The sequence below is a fragment of the Pongo abelii genome, chromosome 11 (genome assembly GCF_028885655.2).
Source record: "Pongo abelii isolate AG06213 chromosome 11, NHGRI_mPonAbe1-v2.0_pri, whole genome shotgun sequence".
Taxonomy (NCBI): Eukaryota; Metazoa; Chordata; class Mammalia; order Primates; family Hominidae; genus Pongo; species Pongo abelii.
This window is the reverse complement of record NC_071996.2, coordinates 133,585,602-133,604,981: the sequence shown is the minus strand read 5'-3', so window position 1 is coordinate 133,604,981 and position 19,380 is coordinate 133,585,602. Positions and strand designations below refer to the sequence as shown.

The 19,380-nt window shown below is 40.7% G+C and overlaps 1 protein-coding gene across 2 annotated transcripts in view; it reads left to right on the top strand.

Moving 5' to 3' along the window:
- SLC16A14 (solute carrier family 16 member 14) overlaps window positions 1-17,958 on the top strand; it is a 34,190-nt gene extending 16,232 nt beyond the window's left edge. The window contains exons 3-5 of one of the 2 annotated variants that reach the window (XM_002812953.4): window positions 2,985-3,128; window positions 6,132-7,109; window positions 15,330-17,958. In XM_002812953.4, coding sequence (XP_002812999.2) covers window positions 2,985-3,128; window positions 6,132-7,109; window positions 15,330-15,481 — 1,274 coding nt within the window. In that variant the 3' untranslated portion in view covers window positions 15,482-17,958. The remainder of the gene's footprint in view (window positions 1-2,984; window positions 3,129-6,131; window positions 7,110-15,329) is intronic. The other variant, XM_054549945.2, reaches the window with a different exon arrangement.
- The last annotated feature ends 1,422 nt before the right edge of the window (window positions 17,959-19,380 follow it).

The window sequence follows — 19,380 nt, the reverse complement described above, 5'->3', positions numbered from 1 at the left end:
ACTGAGGCGGGTGGATCGCCTAAAGTCAGCAGTTCGAGACCAGCCTAGCCAACGTGGTGAAACCTTGTCTCTACTAAAAATACAAAAAATTAGCTGGGCATGGTGACGAGCACCTGTAATCCCAGTTACTCAGGAAGCTGAGGCTGGAGAATCGCTTGAACCCAGGAGGCAGAGGTTGCAGTGAGCCGAGATGGCACCACTGCACTCCAACCTGGGCAACAAGAGTGAAACTGTCTCAAAAAAGAAAGAAAGAGAGAGAGAGAGAAAGAAAGAGATGGAAGGAAGGGAGGGAGGGAGGGAGGAAACTGAGAGTCAAAAAGCTTGGGTTTTTATTTTTTTTTCAATGTACATATATTTTATAAACATGGAGAAGTCACAGCATTTCTGGGTCTCGCTTTGCTCATCTGCAAATCATAAATGACTGAAGCCCCAGCATGCGAGAGTTGATTAAGTTGACAGCAGTGCCTGGCTGTTTAGTTAATGTTTTTAGCAGTAAAATAGTTATACTTTTTTTTAATTTATAAAATTCCTCCAGACATGAATATTTGCACTGAGTTTGGAATTTTCTCCTTTTTTTTTTTTCTCAAACGCCTTTTTAATGTAATGTTTCATAAAGCACCTCAGAAAAATTTGCTTCTGGGCCCTTTCTGTGAAGTGGAAAATATGACTGTGCTACTGAACTGTGATCTGTTGACCTTTCAAAGGGCTACAAACAGCAAACTGACAAGTCATGCATTTTTCTCTTTTTTACCCACTCATCCAAGCTAGGCGCAGTCAAGTAACCATGGGTTTAGAAAAACAAAAATAAAAATGTGTAAAGAAATCAAACGAGTATCTCTAACTTATGGTATGTGAATTTCAGTTAACCCCAGTAATTCCATCAGATTTTTTATCAGTGCATTTATTTTATATATTATTTCTATAATGTGCATATTTAATAACAAATAACATTTATATAAAGTATGTTTAAGATATTAAGTCTATTCTAAGGAGTTAATTTACTGAATTATTTCCTGTAATGCAACAGAGTTAATTAAATTAATAAGTCTTTGCCTTCATAGTTTTTAGGATTAGGCACCCACAAAACCACTAGACAAAATAAACTCATTAGCTGACTGTACCCAGATATGCACATGAATATAGTTAGAACTTTAAAGGAAACTTTATTTCAGTTTAAGCCAAAAGGGAAGCTCTTTAAACAAGTTTTTAACATAGTTCATCTGCATATAAGGTTTCATAACTTTGTAATGATCAAAAATAAGATGATTAAAATATGCCATCTTACTGAATATTGAGTACTAGCTCATATAAATCTGGATTCCTATTTAAACAAGGAATCATTGATCACAAGATAAGCATTCAGCTTCAGTGACATCAGAAATTACCACAAAATCAGGAGTAGAATAAAGAAGGTTGAAAATTAAGAACTAGAAAGTCAGCCAGGGGCTGTGGCTCAAGCCTGTCATCCCAGCACTTTGGGAGGCCAAGGCAGACAGATCCTTTGAGCCTAGAAATTCTAGACCAGCCTGAACAACATGGCGAAACCCTATCTCTATAAAAAAATACAGAATTAGCAGGACATGATAGCACAAGCCTGTAGGCCCAGCTACTCAGGAGGCTGAGATGGGAGGATCGCTTGATCCCAGGGAGGTCAAGGCTGCAGTGAGCCGTGATCACACCACTGAACACTAGCTTGGGTGACAGGGTGAGACCCTGTATCAAAACAAAAACAAGAAAACAAAACAAAACTAGAAAGTCAGTGTAAAGGAAACAATCAGAATGCATCTCATAAAATACTGTGCCACTGTGAGTGTTGTCACATCTTACACAATGGAAATGGATTCCCAAATCTCCATAGCCTGATAGGTCTGGTCAGAGACTGTGCACACCAGCCGGGATGGGAATCTGTATGAAGTGATGACAACTAGTTCTTTTCAGCTTGGCTTCAATCGGGGTATCCTCATGAAAGCAGGCTATTAGTTTTCTGCCTGAAGCCCAGGAGTTCTGAAGACTCCCTTCCTGTACTCCCTTTTGGTCTCAGTTTCCTTATCTGCAAAATGGGTATAATGAAGAGAGCTTAGTTTACATGGTTGTTGAAATGATTAAATGACATAATTTGTATAAAGCACTTAGCAAAGTGCTCAGTAAATGTTAGCTAATAGGTAAATATGGTTATATATATATATATAACATATAAGCTTAAGTGTGTATCTTTTGATAGGAGGAGAAGGTGAACATAATAACCTACTGTCCATATAAATCCCCAAGTTGCTTCTTGTAATATATATCTATAAACACACACGCACAAAGTACTTCTGTATCCTTGAAGCATAGTTTAAAAACCATTGATTGAAGGACCTGATAACAGTTCTTTTTTTCCCTCATTATACGTAATACATTTTTAATATTTCTATTTTAGTCAAAAACTGAAATGTTTTTCTATTTGGAAAGAAGCCAAAGAAATAATGTAATTGAGGCCAGGTTTAAGAGGCAAGGATAGAGACTGCAGCAAACTGGAAAGAGTGGGTCCCAGTCAAACGGGCTCAGCCACTGCACAGCTCCAACTAACTTTGGTCCTGTGGGAAGGTAGTCTGTGTTGCCACTGGACTTTTTGTGAATCCTTTTAATTTTTAAACATTGGCAACTAATTCCAGACATTTTTTAGACTTTGTATGGGATCGACAAAATGCATCCACAGGCTAGAGATAGCTCCTAGACCACTGGTTTTCTTGTAGATGAAAGAATGAATGTCTATTTATTTCAGGTCTGCCTTTCTTGAACATCTAGAACCTTGTGCTCGCTGATGAAATTACTTAAAATCATCTTTGCGTGCTAAAAATGTTTGGCATATAAAGCAATGGGGGCTTTTTGTGTCATTTAACAGCTCTAGTAACATTTTATTCTTTGTCTTCACATGAAGATTTATGAGAAAGAATAAAACTGAAGCGCCTTTAGTCAATTCCTTTTCCAATGCTCTGTGGCAGGCCCTTTCATCGGCTTGTTCATTAACACCTGTGGGTGCCGCCAGACTGCGATCATTGGAGGGCTCGTCAACTCCCTGGGCTGGGTGTTGAGTGCCTATGCTGCAAACGTGCATTATCTCTTCATTACTTTTGGAGTCGCAGCTGGTAAGCATGTGGCTTTTTTTAAACTCAATTTTAAATGTTTTATAAGACATCTTGGCAGTGGATTTAATTGTGGAGAAAAGAGACACATTAAAACATTCTGTTCTGTTTCCTCCACCCCACTTTACCCCAACCCCTCCCTACACTCCTGGAAATACATTTTAACATTACATTTTAATATGCCTTAAGTGGGCCTAACAACAATACTTGGTCTGCCTAATAGAATCAAATTATATTTCCGTATGCCTGGTTCTAAACGCCAATGCTATCTCCAGTGAGGAACAGGAAAAGGAAGGCAGTAACGTTGACTTAGGTGAATGGACCAAAGATTAAGGAAATTACATCGGTGTGGTGTGGGAAATAAGCTAAATAATAGGCCAGGGGCAGTAGCTCATGCCTGTAATCCCAACACTTTGGAAGGCCAAGGTGGGCAGATCACTTGAGGCCAGGAGTTCAAGACCAGCCTGGCCAACATGGTGAAACCCCGTCTCTACTGAAAATACAAAAAAAAAATAGCCAAGTGCGGTGGCACATGCCTGTAATCCCAGCTCCTCAGCAGGCTAAGATATGAGAATAGTTTTAACCCAGGAGGCAGAGGTTGCTGTGAGCCAAGATTGCGCCACGGCACTCCAGTCTGGTTGAGAGTAAGACTCTGTCTCAATAATAATAATAATAATAAAGCCTCCTGTGTGAAAATAGAAAAGAAAAAACATAAATAGATAAGTAAACATTAAAAAAACAAAGATTAAGGAAACCAATAAAGTTCATTTACTCTTTAATAATCATTTGCTCTTTTTTTTTTTTTTTTTGAGACGGAGTTTCGCTCTTGTTGCCCAGGCTGGAGTGTAATGGCACGATATCGACTCACTGCCACCTCTGCCTCCTGGGTTCAAGCAATTCTCCCGCCTCAGTCTCCCAAATAGCTGGGATTACAGGCATGCACCACCATGCCCAGCTAATTACTCATTTTTAGTAGAGACAGGGTTTCTCCATGTTGGTCAGGCTGGTCTTGAACTCCCGACCTCAGGTGATCCTCCTGCCTTGGCCTCCCTAAGTGCTGGGATTACAGGTGTGAGCCACAGCGCCTGGCCTTATAATCATTTACTCTTTCAGCCCTGTTCAAATTCATAAAATAGCATAAACCACACATATATGTAGAGACGAAGAAGCAAATCTAGAGTACAGTTAAGTTGTCATTCCCCAGTGAAGAGGTTAATATTGGCTGCCAGGCACCACAATCTGCATATCCATTATGCAAAATATATTCCCAGCCACAATTTCCTTTATCAACAGGTAGCGTGATTCACACAGATGAGTAATTACTTGTACAATTGCATTTTAAATAAACTGAATCCAATTTGACATTCTTTTTGAGTACAGAGCTACAATGAATGCATTAGCATAAGAGTTAAAAGTTAGCTTGGAATTCTGGCTTTTCTTTTTTCATTGTTATTATCTGTGTGACTTTGGGCAAGTTATTTAACCTACTTATACCTCAGTTTCCTTATCTGCAAAATGGGTATAATGAAGAGAGCTTAGTTTACATGGTTGTTGAAACCATTAAAGGACATAATTTGTATAAAGCACTTAGCAAAGTGCTCAGTAAATGTTAGCTAATAGGTAAATATGGTTATATATATATACATATGTAAAACATATAAGCTTAAGTATGTATCTTTTGATAGGAGGAGAAGGTGAACATAATAACCTATTGTCCATATAAATCCGCAAGTTGCTTCTTGTAATATATATCTATACGCATACACACATAAAGCACTTCTGTAACCTTTGAAGCATAGTTTAAAAACCATTGATTGAAGGACCTGATAACAGTTCTTTTTTTCCCTCATTATACGTAATACATTTTTAATATTTCTATTTTAGTCGTAATTGACAATGGTAAATATTTGTGGAGTCAAATGTAATGTTCTGATACATGTATATATTGTAGAATGATTGAAGAAGGCTAATTGACATATCCATCACCTCACATACTTGTGATGAGAACATTTAAAATCTACATTTAGCAATTTGAAAAATACAGAATACATTATTACTAAGTACAGTCACCATATTGTACAATAGATCACTAGAACATATTCCTCTGGTGAAAACGGTTCTTTAAAAATGTCAGATGTTGGCCAGGAGCAGTGGCTCACACCTGTAATCCCAGCACTTTGAGAGGCCAAAGCAGGTGAATCGCGTGAGCCCAGGAGTTTGAGACCAGCTTGGGCAACATGGTGAAACCACGTGTCTACAAAAAAAATACAAAAATTAGCCACACACGGTGATAGTCCCAGCTACTTGGGAGACAGAGGTGGGAGGATCATCTGAGCCTGGGGAGTTCGAGGACGCAATGAGCTGTGATTGCACTACTGCATTCCAGCCTGGGGAACAGAGTGAGTCCCCCCTGTCTCAAAAAAAAAAAAAGTCAGATATTTTCCCTGAGTACATTAGAAACTCTTCCCTGTAATAGTCCGGTGAATAGGGCTAGCAGTGGGATTTTTGTGTTATGGTGGGGGAATAAACACTCCTTTTGCTGAGACTAAGGAGCCAGGTTGGGGTCTCTGGACACATAGTGCAATCAAGGGAGGCTTAAGACAGCAGAGGCCCTCAGAGAAGACATTCATTCTCCCAGCAACTTGCTAAGCACATGCTGTGTGTTCTGGGCAGTCCTGGGCATACCAGTGGCGAAAATACATGGTCCTGCCTGCCTGGAGCTTCTATTTTTCTGATGTGAGAATGCTTCTCCATTTTGTTATTGGAGGAACTTGTGCCGCAAAGCCTGTTGGGGAAAATGGCGGGCTAAAAACCTGCTCGGGTGGATGGTCTTTCTGGGGCTTATCTCTGGGAGCTGCTTTTTAAATAATCACTGTTATTGCTTTGTTAGAAATAAAAAGCATAAATAGATGCTAATTAAGGAAATGCAGGTGATCTTTGCTGCGAATTCTGGATATGGCCACTGATGTTGCACTGTGTCTTTTCTTCCCCTGTCGGCCTGCGCAGGCCTGGGCAGCGGGATGGCCTACCTGCCAGCAGTAGTCATGGTGGGCAGGTATTTCCAGAAGAGACGCGCCCTCGCCCAGGGCCTCAGCACCACGGGGACCGGATTCGGTACGTTCCTAATGACTGTGCTGCTGAAGTACCTGTGCGCGGAGTACGGCTGGAGGAATGCCATGTTGATCCAAGGTGCCGTTTCCTTAAACCTGTGTGTTTGTGGGGCCCTCATGAGGCCCCTCTCTCCTGGTAAAAACCCAAACGACCCAGGAGACAGAGATCTGAGCGTCTTGCCAGCGCACTCCACGGAATCTGTGAAGTCAACTGGACAGCAGGGAAGAACAGAAGAGAAGGATGGTGGGCCCGGGAACGAGGAGACCCTCTGCGACCTGCAAGCCCAGGAGTGCTCCGATCAGGCCGGGCACAGGAAGAACATGTGTGCCCTCCGGATTCTGAAGACTGTCAGCTGGCTCACCATGAGAGTCAGGAAGGGCTTCGAGGACTGGTATTCGGGCTACTTTGGGACAGCCTCTCTATTTACCAATCGAATGTTTGTAGCCTTTATTTTCTGGGCTTTGTTTGCATACAGCAGCTTTGTCATCCCCTTCATTCACCTCCCAGAAATCGTCAATTTGTATAACTTATCGGAGCAAAACGACGTTTTCCCTCTGACGTCAATTATAGCAATAGTTCACATCTTTGGAAAAGTGATCCTGGGCGTCATAGCCGACTTGCCTTGCATTAGTGTTTGGAATGTCTTCCTGTTGGCCAACTTCACCCTTGTCCTCAGTATTTTTATTCTGCCGTTGATGCACACATACGCTGGCCTGGCGGTCATCTGTGCACTGATAGGGTTTTCCAGTGGTTATTTCTCCCTAATGCCCGTAGTGACTGAAGATTTGGTTGGCATTGAACACCTGGCCAATGCCTACGGCATCATCATCTGTGCTAACGGCATCTCTGCGTTGCTGGGACCACCTTTTGCAGGTAAACTCTCTGAGGTTTTAAGAGCTCAGAGTGCATGTAGATATGGTGTGTTATGTTATAAAGTCCCAGATAAAGAAGAAGGAGGTTTCCATTTGTGTACATGTTCCTTTTATCTTCCCATTCCTGCCCCCTACTTTCTCATTTATACATTTTATCAAGTTAAAGCCTATTCTTTCTTTTTTTTTTCAAGACGGAGTCTTGCTCTGTCGCCCCAGCTGGAGTGCAGTGGTGCGATCTCAGTTCACTGCAACCTCTGCCTCCCAGGTTCAAGTGATTCTCCTGCCTTAGCCTCCCAACTAGCTGGAATTACAGGTGCGCACCACCACGCCCGGCTAATTTTTAATGTTTTTGGTAGAGATGGGGGTTTCACCATGTTGGCCAGGATGGCCTCGAACTTCTGACCTCGAGTGATCCACCCGCCTCAGCCTCCCAAAATGGTGGGATTACAGGCGTGAGCCACCGCACCTGGCCAAGGCCATTCTTTTATGTAGAATATAGATGAAATGTAGATGAACTTTTGATCTTATCCACATGATAAAGCAGCCAGGCTGGTAGAGTGAGGAAATAAAGCGGATGGGGTGATGGAATACTGACAGGTTCCTTACCCATTTGAAGGTGGCCTCTGGGCAGTTCCAGCTGATTTTTGTCACCAAGAAATACTGAGAATTGTTGCCAGATCTTCTGTTGTTGTTTCCCCCTAAGGGAAGCTAAGAATCTGTACTGTTAGGTAGCACTAACAGATTTCCAAAACACCATGTGGCAGGTGTAACAGAACACATCCATGGACTCGATCCAGCCCTACATTCGCTTCCTATTGTTGCTATAATAAGTTGCCAGAAACTTATGGTGGCTTAAAACAATACAGATTGGCCAGGAGTGGTAGCTCATACCTGTAATTCCAGTACTTTGGGAGGCCGAAGCAGGAGGATCACTTGAGCTCAGGAGTTCAAGACCAGCCTGGGCAATACAGCGAGACCCCATCTACACACACACACACACACACACACACACACACACACACACACACACACTTACTATCTTACTGTTCTGGAGGTCAGCAGAGCTGAATTCCTTCTTGAGGCTTTAGGGGGGAATTTGTTTCCTTGTCTTTTCCAGCATCTGGAGGCCACTTTCATTCTTTGGCGCATGCCCTCTTGCTCCATCTTCTAAGCCAGCAGTGTAACGCCTTCCCACTTCTCTGTGATTCGGACTCCCTGCCACCTCCTTTCGCTTTTTTTTTTTTGAGACAGAGTCTCCCTCTGTCACCCAAGCTGGAGTGCAGTGGCATGATCTCAGCTCACCACAACCTCCGCCTCCCAGGATCAAGCAATTATCCTGCCTCAGCCTCCTGAGTAGCTGGGATTACAGGCATGCACCACCATGCCCGGTTAATTTTTTTTTTTTTGTATTTTTAGTAGAGACGGGGTTTCACCATATTGGCCAGGCTGGTCTCGAACTCCTGACCTTGTGATCCCTCCTGCCTCAGCCTCTCAAAGTGCTGGGATTACAGGCGTGAGCCACCATGCCCAGCCACCTCCTTTCACTTACAAGGGTGCCTATGATTACACTGGGCTCACCTGGGAAATCCAGGATCATCTCCCCAGCCCAGGTCCTAAATTAATCACACCTGCAATGTCCCTTTTGCCCTGTTAGGTCACATATTCACGGGGTCCAGAAATTAGGACTTTGGTGTTTTGGGGGGTAGGAGCATTCTGCCTACCACAGGCCCGGAGGCCACTAGTTGGCAACATCTAGGATACATTCTCTGTCATGTATTCCCTTCATTTGCAAGAAGCAAATTAACCAGAGAACTTGGTATTCGGGCATACCAGAAGCCGTAAGTACCAAGGAATCTTGTGTCTAGGCCAGTGCCTTCGTGGAAAGGCAAGTCAGGTTTGAGCAGATAGACTCATGCCCCAAGACACCAGGTACTGTGTGAAGATAACGAGGTCTATCTTCTGCCCAAGAACTGGAGACAGGAGTCTGCATAGCATGGCAGAGGCTGGGGCAGAATGCCAACACAAAGGTGCTCTCTGGTGGTGGCCCTCAGACAGACAGCCAGGGCTGGTGGTGATTGTCAGAGCTGCTAGAGGTTTTGTGCAGAGCCTCAAGCTAACCCAGTGGAGCCTCACCTGTTCAGATGTCTCCTCTCCCCAGCCACCCCCAAGCACCCTCCTGTCTGGGCCCTCCAGGCCCTTTATTCTAATATCTTCTGGCAGGAATAGCTCTCCCCAGTGGGTGAAGGAATCCCATGGGTACAGGACAAAGCCCTCCCTGCCCCCTTTTTTCCCAGTCTTTCTGTAAGTCATGAAGTCACCCTCTCCCTTAAGACCCCCAATGGCAGAGAGCTTGCGCCAACAAACATGCTTTTAAATCCTCTTGAAATTTGAAGTACAAGAAATCATAGATTTTTGCCTGTACAGCAGACAACACCAGCAGTTGGCTGACTAAAGGTTTAAAGTCCAAGAGTCACTTTAGGAATCCCCAGGGCTACATATAGGGCTCCTCCTGGAGCAAGCTGCTCCTGTTGTCTGCCTGTGCACAGAAATGCAGATGCAGCATTTTTAGGTGAAAATGACTATAGCAATGGAGCAAACTATACTGGCAGTTGAAAGGTCTAAAATTGCTCACTGATCTCATTATGTAAAATTCTCTGTCAGGTCAGAATGCATTTGATTACAACATCCTGACAATGATAGTTTACCCAGATTTCTGTCACATAACAAGAAATATAGAGTTCAGGGACTGGAGGATATTGGGGCAATGTCTCAGAGATCTTCTTGGCCCTTTCCTCATGCTAACTGCCTCATGGTGACACAATGGTTGCTGTATCTCCAGCCACTACATCATTTATAGCAGGGAGAAGGAAGTGGGGAAAGGCTCAGTCCCAGCAAAATTCCACTTACATCTGATTGGCCAGAACTATATCACACAGCTAGTTCAAGCTTCAAGGGGAGCTGTGAATGGAGTATTTTGCTTTCCAGCCTCTGTACTAGAGGAAGAAAAGGAGAAAAGAATTGGGATTGGCAGTTGAATTAGTCAGCCAATGGTGCCTGCTAGAGATGTTAAATATCCATTGGAGATATGGGGACATAGTAGTGGCTCCTCCACCCTCTTGTTGGAGGTCCTTCAGATACATTGTATGCAGAAATGGACTCTGTCACTGATGGTTCTTTGCATGATCTAGGGGTACTTTCTTCTAATGGGCAGGCTCGGGTCGTTTTGTCTTGATCCGTCAGATTTCAATGGCAGCATCACAACACAACTGTGAGGTATGGCATGAGTAATTCTCGCGATCATTGGTAGTCAAAGCACCAGAGTTTGCCAGGATAGTTTCCTTATCCCATCCCTGTGGTCATGTGCTGTCCACTCATCTGCATTCTAGTGAGCTTTCTTAAGTGGAAGAGAAAGGAATGATAAATAGAGGACAGGGAGTTATATCCAACCCTCAGTCATCAGGTCTTATCTCTTGACTGCTTCAAGGTTCCTCCCTACAGGTGGATTCCGTAGTGGAATGGAATCCACCATGGATGGTAGAAATCGTTGTATTAATGGTTGGGAGCCTTCTATGATGCATATCATATGCTGCCATGGAAACCCCAAAATCAACATTCAGGTGTGCCTGTCTAGGCCAGCAAGCTAAAGGGGACTTTCTTTATTTGCATTTGTTGGTTTCTTCATCTTCCATTGAATTCATGCACTAAGGAATGATGAACAACATTCATTGGCTACCTGCATGATGTTTCATTTATTGACTTTCCAGGCCAAGGAGCCAAGATTGCAATAAGATGCAAGCCACCATTTATGTGCACTGTAGGCACAGAGTGACTGGCAACATGAGTGACTAAATGACCACATTGCACTCTTGCTAGAAATTCAAGGTGCGCTAGAAATTATTACTTAGCTGGGTTTGCTGCAAGGAAAATTACTGTTCACATTACCTTCTTTTAAAAAAAAAACAGTTTCAAGAATGTAGAATCAGACATATTGAACAGACACTTCAACCATGTCATTCAGCAGCATGGACTTTTTGTTCTAATTTATTTATAATATTGTTGGGCGTTTTGTTCAATCCCTTTAAAGATGTAACATAGGCTGGGTGCAGTGGCTCATGCCTGTAATCCCAGCACTTTGAGAGGCCGAGGTGGGCGGATCACCTGAGGTCAGGAGTTGGAGACAGCCTGGCCAACATGGTGAAACCTCACCTCTACAAAAATACAAAAATTAGGCACCTGTAATCCCAGCTACTTGAGAGGCTGAGGCAGTAGAATTGCTTGAACCCGGGAGACAGAGGTTACAGTGAGCCAAGATCACGCCACTGCACTCTAGCCTGGGCAACAAGAGCAAGAATCTGTCTCAAAATTAAAATAAAATAAAATAAAATAAAATAAAACAAAATTATGTAATAGTAGTACATACTTTCCTAGATGTTTCAGTGTATAATATGGCAAAACCTCAGCCATCAGATTTGACCGACCAATTTCCACACACATCTCTTCCATTCACATAAAATCTAACACCTTAACAATAATTTGCAATGTTTTCCACCAAAAGCTGGGGGCCCTTATTTAATTAATATGAAAAACAGCTATTACTTATTTGACAGACTCAAATGAAAAGAAAATGCACTTTAATAGGGAACCAGATTTTACTTTGAAGCTGTAGGTTTGACTTGGTGCTTGGATGAGGGTTGCCAAGAATCCAGGGTTGCCAAGAATCCAGGGTTGCCAAGAATCCCAGATTCCAAATCCAAGAACTGAGGTCAGACCTCCAGGAGGGGTGGTGAAGGATGCATGAGGAGGGCAGCTTGTAGGAACTCTCTTCTCTCTGAAAAAGTTGTGTCAACTTGTGCTGAGAGTCAAAGCTCCTGGTAGAGTCCTGTCTCTCTTGACCTGCTTTACATCCGACTGGGTTTGAATTCAAACTAGCAGAAATATTAAAACAGGCACCAAAGGGAGATGGCAGGATCCAGAGTTATTTATAAATAAATCCTAAAGGTAGATTGGGGAAAACCTATGGGATTAACTTAACATGAAATTTAGGACTACTCCTAAATTTGTACGATGTTAAATTGTTCAGTGAAGTTGGGTGTGCTTTTTTAAAAAAAAACTGACATGAGTTACATTTGAAGCTTGGGCATGTGGAGGTGCTTTTACAAATGCTTATATTTTTAGAGGAAAGAGGACCATTTTAAAAAAAAAAAATAATAATAATGAATTTGGCCGGGCACAGTGGCTCGCGCCTGTAATCCGAGCACTTTGGGAGGCTGAGGCGGGTGGATTACCTGAAGTCAGGAGTTTGAGACCAGCCTTGCCAACATGGGGAAACCCTGTCTCTACTAAAAATACAAAAATTAGCCAGGCGTGGTGGTGCATGCTGCCTGTAATCCCAGCTACTCAGGAGGCTGAGGCAGGAGAATTGCTTCAACCCGGCAGGGTGGAGGCTGCAGTGAGCCGAGATTGTGCCACTGCACTCCAGCCTGGGTGACAGAGTGAGACTCCGTCCCAAATAATAATAACAATAATAATAATAATGAATTCAATTTAAAACTGTAGCAATATGTAATATACTTAACAGACATTTTTTATATTCTGCAGAGTAAAGATGAAGGATGGGATGGGGAAAAGGGAATCCTAGGGTGCTCTGAGGGTGATGGTATTTATTACTGTCCCACCCAGAAGGGGGAACAGGACATGTTCAGATAAGGAGCCAAGAGAAATGTATTTGAGATGCTAACAAATTCAGCATGGCTTGTGCTGATGAGCAGGGGAGAGATGTAGGCAGGGGCCACATCACAGAGCCTGGAGCTTATAATCAACCACTTCCACCAAAACGTAAATAAATAGTCTGAACGAAATACAGCTTAATTTTCCAGCCAGGTAGGATTTTGTCCTATTTCCAAGGTTCACGTTAAGCAGCAATAATAGTTCGACTTGTTTCAGCCATTTGAAACAAGCCGTTCAGGTGTTTGTTACTTACAGCCATCTTTTCTGCTGTCAATCACTTGATCATGTGGAAAGCAGGGATTTAGCCATTAAAATGACCTGGTCAGCTTTCATATGGAGATGAGTGGACTATGAGAACCTCATTTGTATTTACTGATTTTTTTTAAAGTGTAGACAACAGTTATTCCCATCATGTATTTTGTAGATACAGATCACTCTGCATTATCCGCAAGTGAATTGTTCATTTTGTCCTAATTCACAATGGTCCACAGTTGCCAACTGATAACACTGAGTAGAAGTTGGGTGTATTTTTGTTCATAGGTCAGTGTCAATGTGCCTTTCCAATTCAATTCTGAAGCTGAAGCATTATTTTTGGATTACGTTTAATCTTTTTTTGTCCCCCTTGTCTCCAATTATAGATTAAGAAAAGATGACAGAACTTTTTACTGAGCCACTTCTAAGAGTCAGATTTTTTTTTCTTTTCTATTTTTTACATCAAATAACAAATTCAAAAACTTGGTTTACTTTTAAAGTAGATCCAGAATTCATACCTTTTAACGTGTTGTTTTTTTAAAGAAAAGATTATAAATTTGTATGCTATTGTTTGTTTTTCTTTATGAATGCCTTGACTGATCGCTGTAAACAGATAATCCAGGCATATTCATCACACACTAGATACAATAAACAAAGAGATACAGATAACAACCAGGAAGTTGGAGGGACTGGTTTACACCTTTCCTGGTTGCTTTTGTGTGGCTGTTTCTTGATGGGAGAAGTTTAAGTGCATTTATGCATTCATTTGCCAATTAGATTTTTTTAAAGATGTTTCTGAAAAGTGGCCACGGAATACTATGTTTGATCATAAAATCTTATTTTTTTATTTCATTTTATTTTTTGAGATGGAGTCTTGCTCTGTTGCCCAGGCTGAAGTGCAGTGGCACGATCTCAGCTCACTGCAACCTCTGCCTCCTGGGTTCAAGCAATTCTCATGCCTCAGCCTCCTGGGTAGCTGGGATTACAGACATGCACCACCACACCCAGCCAATTTTTGTATTTTTTAGTAGAGACGCGGGTTTTGCCATGTTGGCCGGGCTGGTCTCGAACTCCTGGCTTCATGTGATCTGCCCGCCTTGGTCTCCCAAAGTGCTGGGATTACAGGTGTGAGCCACTGAGCCCGGCCACTAAATCATTTATATTTTAAGTCTTTGCTAATTAATGTACTTACTAAAAGGGAAAAAAATGAATGTTTAAAATTTACATTTTTACCATAAATAAAACTCTTGTGTGTAGCTCAATCCTCTCAGTTTGCGTAGTTGACTATGTGGAAACCATGACTTGTGACCCATTCTTAGAATTAATCACTGAAATATAGGAAACATATTTCATAGATTCTAAGACACATTTTTCTCATATTTTAATGTCTCAAATTAGAATGCCTTTCACAAAGTCCTGAGGAAATACTGAGTCATATTTGAATTGACAAGGATATTTATTTCTTACTGATACATAAAATAATGGCACATCATTGTCTTAGAATTCATGAAATATAGTGGTATTTTACAGAATGTCTAATAAGATTATTATATTAAGCTGTTAGATTATAATATTAAATTATTATTTGAAAATAACATAATTTAGTCAGCATCTATGGCAGTATCTTTGGCAACTTAGAGTTTTATAAATGTAAATATTAAAGTTTTGTGGCTGTAAATGTGAATTTTATAACATCTGAAGATTTTGATTCTTTCTAGAACAGATGTGTACCCCCAAATATTTCAGAATAAATGAAAGTTCAAATGTCTTCTGCCCAGCCTCCTTTGATACACACTAAAAACTTCAGAATCGTTTTTGTAGGTTTTAGAAAAATTCGTGTTTGCACTTGTGAAAAAAGAAAATCATCGGATTCGCTTTTCACTGCTTTTCACTGCCTTGTGTGGGCCTTTGAGTGAACCAGAAGGTTCTCCCCATGAGTCAGCTGGGAATTGCTTCAAATGCCTTCCAAAGCAACCAAGTGGGTTTAACGAATGCAGCCCTCCCTAGGCACGGGGAACACTGGTGTACAGCACACCCTTAAAAATGGCTAAATGAGAACCAAAAAATATAAAAAACAAAACAAAAAAGGAAAAGAAATGGATAAATGAAACATTTTATTGGTATGAAATGACATATAAATTCTTTCAGAAACATTTATAGCAGCAGTAAATGCCTGCTTTATGTTCTTGACTTTTGTTGTATCAACTCCATGACACTGAATATATTCTTTTTTGTTTTGTAGGGTGGATCTATGACATCACGCAAAAATATGATTTTTCCTTCTACATATGTGGTTTGCTTTACATGATAGGAATACTCTTTTTACTTATTCAGCCGTGCATTCGAATTATAGAACAATCCAGAAGAAAATACATGGATGGTGCACATGTTTAGTATCATGTAATGTTCTGTGTAGGTTTCATTGTAATACTCATGCCTACCTCGCATGGTTGCTGTGAGGCACCTGTGACAGGATGTGGGAGAGCATTTTGTACGGTAACTGGCACTGTCATTTGTAAATGCCATTGTCACAGCCTCGTTTGTAAGCAGCACTGCCTCTCTGGGAAGATGTAATGCTGGAAGATCTTAAGGACTACATACATTCTAGAGATGACAGTGTTGTTCAAAGACAGCCTAGTAAATAATTGGTAGAAATGCCCTTATAAAAACCATTCTCTTGTCATCTACTGGGACTAGGGTTTTAAATACAGCTTTTAAAAACAAAAACAGGGAATAAAAAGCTTTTCAACTCAACCACTTCTTTGTAAGACAAAACTGAAGTATCTGTGTGCTTCCAGAAAGCTTACAGATAAATGGGTTTCAAGCACAAGAATATGATTAGATTTCAGAAATTAATTATTATGGGAGCTATTGATCTACTAGCATCAAACAAAGGCGAGCTCTAATTCCACAGGTAATACAATTTAGTGCAATTAAAGAAACAGCTTGTATTTTTATGAGGGAATTCTGGAGCTAGAGATTGTGACTCATAAATCCTCCTCTAAAAGAAGGCATTTGCCATTAATCCTAATTCAGTGTTATCCAGTTATAAATGGAATCTTGAGACAAAACCTTAACAAAGAAATAACAGTAATGATTTCCTTAGCAGAAGCCGTATTTGTACGCACAACATTAAATCAAGGGCTACAATTCAAGCACTTTTATTCATATCATTGGCCTCTTAGATGATAAGCATGATCTGGGGCCTGTAATATTTTTTTCTGAGTTTCTTCTGCCCAAAAAATATAATATAGAACTAATTGCTAACTGACAAAGTTAATAGTTAAATCATCTCCAAGGAATGTTGCTAATCCAAAATATAACACTATCAATTTGTGAGGATAATAAATGGAATGCCCTTAGTGTAGATGTCTGTGCCACACCTGGCATTGGAGTAGTGATAACAAATAGCCCATCTCTAGACTCTCGTGTTGTTATATAGACCATTCATTTGCCTGAGCGTGGCACAGTTTTAAAAATAGTTCTCTTGATTGATTTCATATAGAAGATGACCGTGATCCATGACATCTAATAATGCCCTTTCTTTATCTGAGATGTCTATTTTTCTAAGCCAAACATTTTTCAGACTGCAGAATGTTCTTCCCAGATCATTTGAAATTTCTGGCTGCCTTACTTGTTTACAGATAGTTTAAGACTACTTAAATTTCTACTCACAATTTGATCATCACACACACACAAATCCTTGAATATCATTGCCAGTGTCTTAGGTCAAATTTACCTAAAGTGAATACAGCCCATTCTCAATGATCCTTGACAATTAGACGCAGGAATGCTACTAGGAATTGGAATCAAACAATGCCACCCCAAGCGTAATTTTAGCCAGCAGTTTCAGTTATACTCAACCATGCCCTTCTGAGCTGTTAACAAGTGATTCAATGGACAAGTTCTCTTTTTGTTCGTCTCTCATTATTTCCTGCTCTAATGTCTAGTGGGGGGGGTTGTATAATGAAAGGACCACCAAAATAATAAAAGGCAGCTAATGGAAAGGAGAGACAAAAGCATGGTTAATATATACACTCGATATTACCTCCAATGACTCGGGAATTGCCTGTAAATTATTATAGACAATAGATTGCATGTCATACTCCATTTGGTTCAACACAACAACCCTATGTGTTATCATTACAGCTTTGGCTGCTGTTAAAGAATCCAGCTCTCTATTTTGATAAAGATAATCTTAAAGCTGAGGCAATGCTCCCTCCTCTATCTCTCTCTATGTAATTTACCATAGAATTAGGATGATTAGATTGAAACACATGTTGTATGTTTTAAAAAATTGCTTCATTACTTTCATTTTCCGACAACATCAAATTAACAAGAGGCAGTGTTAAATATTTTAAATGGTGCTATAGCCAATGTATTTGGATGCTTGCACTGCTGGTTGTGTATCATCAATATGAACTTTTTATCCAATGACTCGACTCTAATTACATCTAAGTTAGACTTGCTCACGTTCAGTTTGTACAGTTGTGTGTTGACTCACTGTGTTTTGAAAGTGGTGACTTCTACCAAATGAGTGGAAGTTCCCATTGTCAAAAAAAATAAAGACCTGCTTGCAGTATTCATGTTGACAACAGAGTAAAAGAGAATACTGTAAAGAATTACTGCAAATATTTCCTGTTTATGTTATTTGCCGTTCTTTGAAGATATTATAAACGGTTAATTGTATATTTATATCATGTGCTTTATCGTCTTCCCCTCATGTATCCAAGTAATTTTTATTTACATACAACTAAATAAATGTTGTCCTCTTTGAAGATGGTCAGTGAGTTTTTGTATAAAATTTCTGTTTTGTTGGCCTCGAAGAGAATACTCCTAAAATGCAGGTGGTAATTATTTGTTTCATTCTTTCCCCTGAAAAACTATTTCTCTAGGTATATTTACAAACCACGTGGACAGAATCACCTAGAATGATTATGAAAAGTGCTGAGTCTAAGTATTAAATTTAAAATGCACACATCTTTGAATCCAGCAATTGCATTTCTAACATCATTTTCTACACATGAACACAGACTAATATGAAAGGATTTTTTGTTTATGGTTTGTTATGTAAAAGACTGGGCTGGGTGCAGGCGGTTCACAAGGTCAGGAGATCGAGACCATCCTGGCCAACATGGTGAAACCCTGTCCCTACTAAAATACAAAAAATTAGCCAGGCATGGTGGCATGCGCCTGTAGTCCCAGCTACTCGAGAGGCTGAGACAAGGGAATCGCTTGAATCCGGGAGGTGGAGGTTGCAGTGAGCTGAGATCGCGCCACTGCCCTCCAGCCTGGCGACACAGCAAGACTCCGTCTCAAATTAAAAAAATAAAAAAATAAAAGACAGGAAACAATTTAAATGTCTACCAATAGATAACCATTAGAGTATAACTGTTAAAGTACAGTATAAAGTATTTTAAAGTATAGACTCAATAATAATACAGCGGAATTTACAGAATTATTAAACAAAAAAGGCAGACCTATATGTAGAATTCGGAAACAGCCTGAAGCTATAGTGCAAAAAAATAAATAAATAAAAAGCAAGATAGGCTGGGCATGGTGGCTCACGCCTGTAATCCCAGCACTTTGGGAGGCCAAGACGGATGGATCACTTTGAGCTGAGGCGTTCGAGACCAGCCTGGGTAACATGGTGAAACCCCGTCTCAACTAAAAATACAAAAATTAGCTGGGCATGGTGGTGGGCACCTGTAATCCCAGCTACTCAGGAGGCTGAGGCAGAAGAATCGTTTGAACCCAGGAGGTGGGTCATGCCATTTCACTCCAGCCTGGGCGACAGAGCAAGACTCTGTCTCAAGAAAAAAAGAAAAAAAAAGGCAAGATAAAGCAATATGTTTAATATGCCCCCAATTATATGTTTTCATTACAAAAAAAAAGTCATTCATATATGTAATGGGCTTAGACATGAATTGAAAATTGCTGGGAAGAAACATAAGGAAACATAAGAAAACATTAATAGTTGTTGGCTCCAGGGAAGAAAATCTGGGGACTAAGGTAGGTCTGATTTTTTTTTTCCTTATGTACATAATGCTTTTTCGATTTAAAACTTGCATCCAAAATTATTTTGAATGCAGATTTTTGGGTCTACTTAAAACCTAGAGAATTGAGAATGGGACCAGTAAATCTTCCTTTTAGATAAGCTTCTCAGTAGATTCTTACGCATATTAAAATCACACACCTGGTCTCAACATATTTAAGGGCAAAATATTCCAATGAATTTCAAATATTTGTCCTGAACCTCTCTCGTTATTTCCTTTTATACAACATTCTGGTCA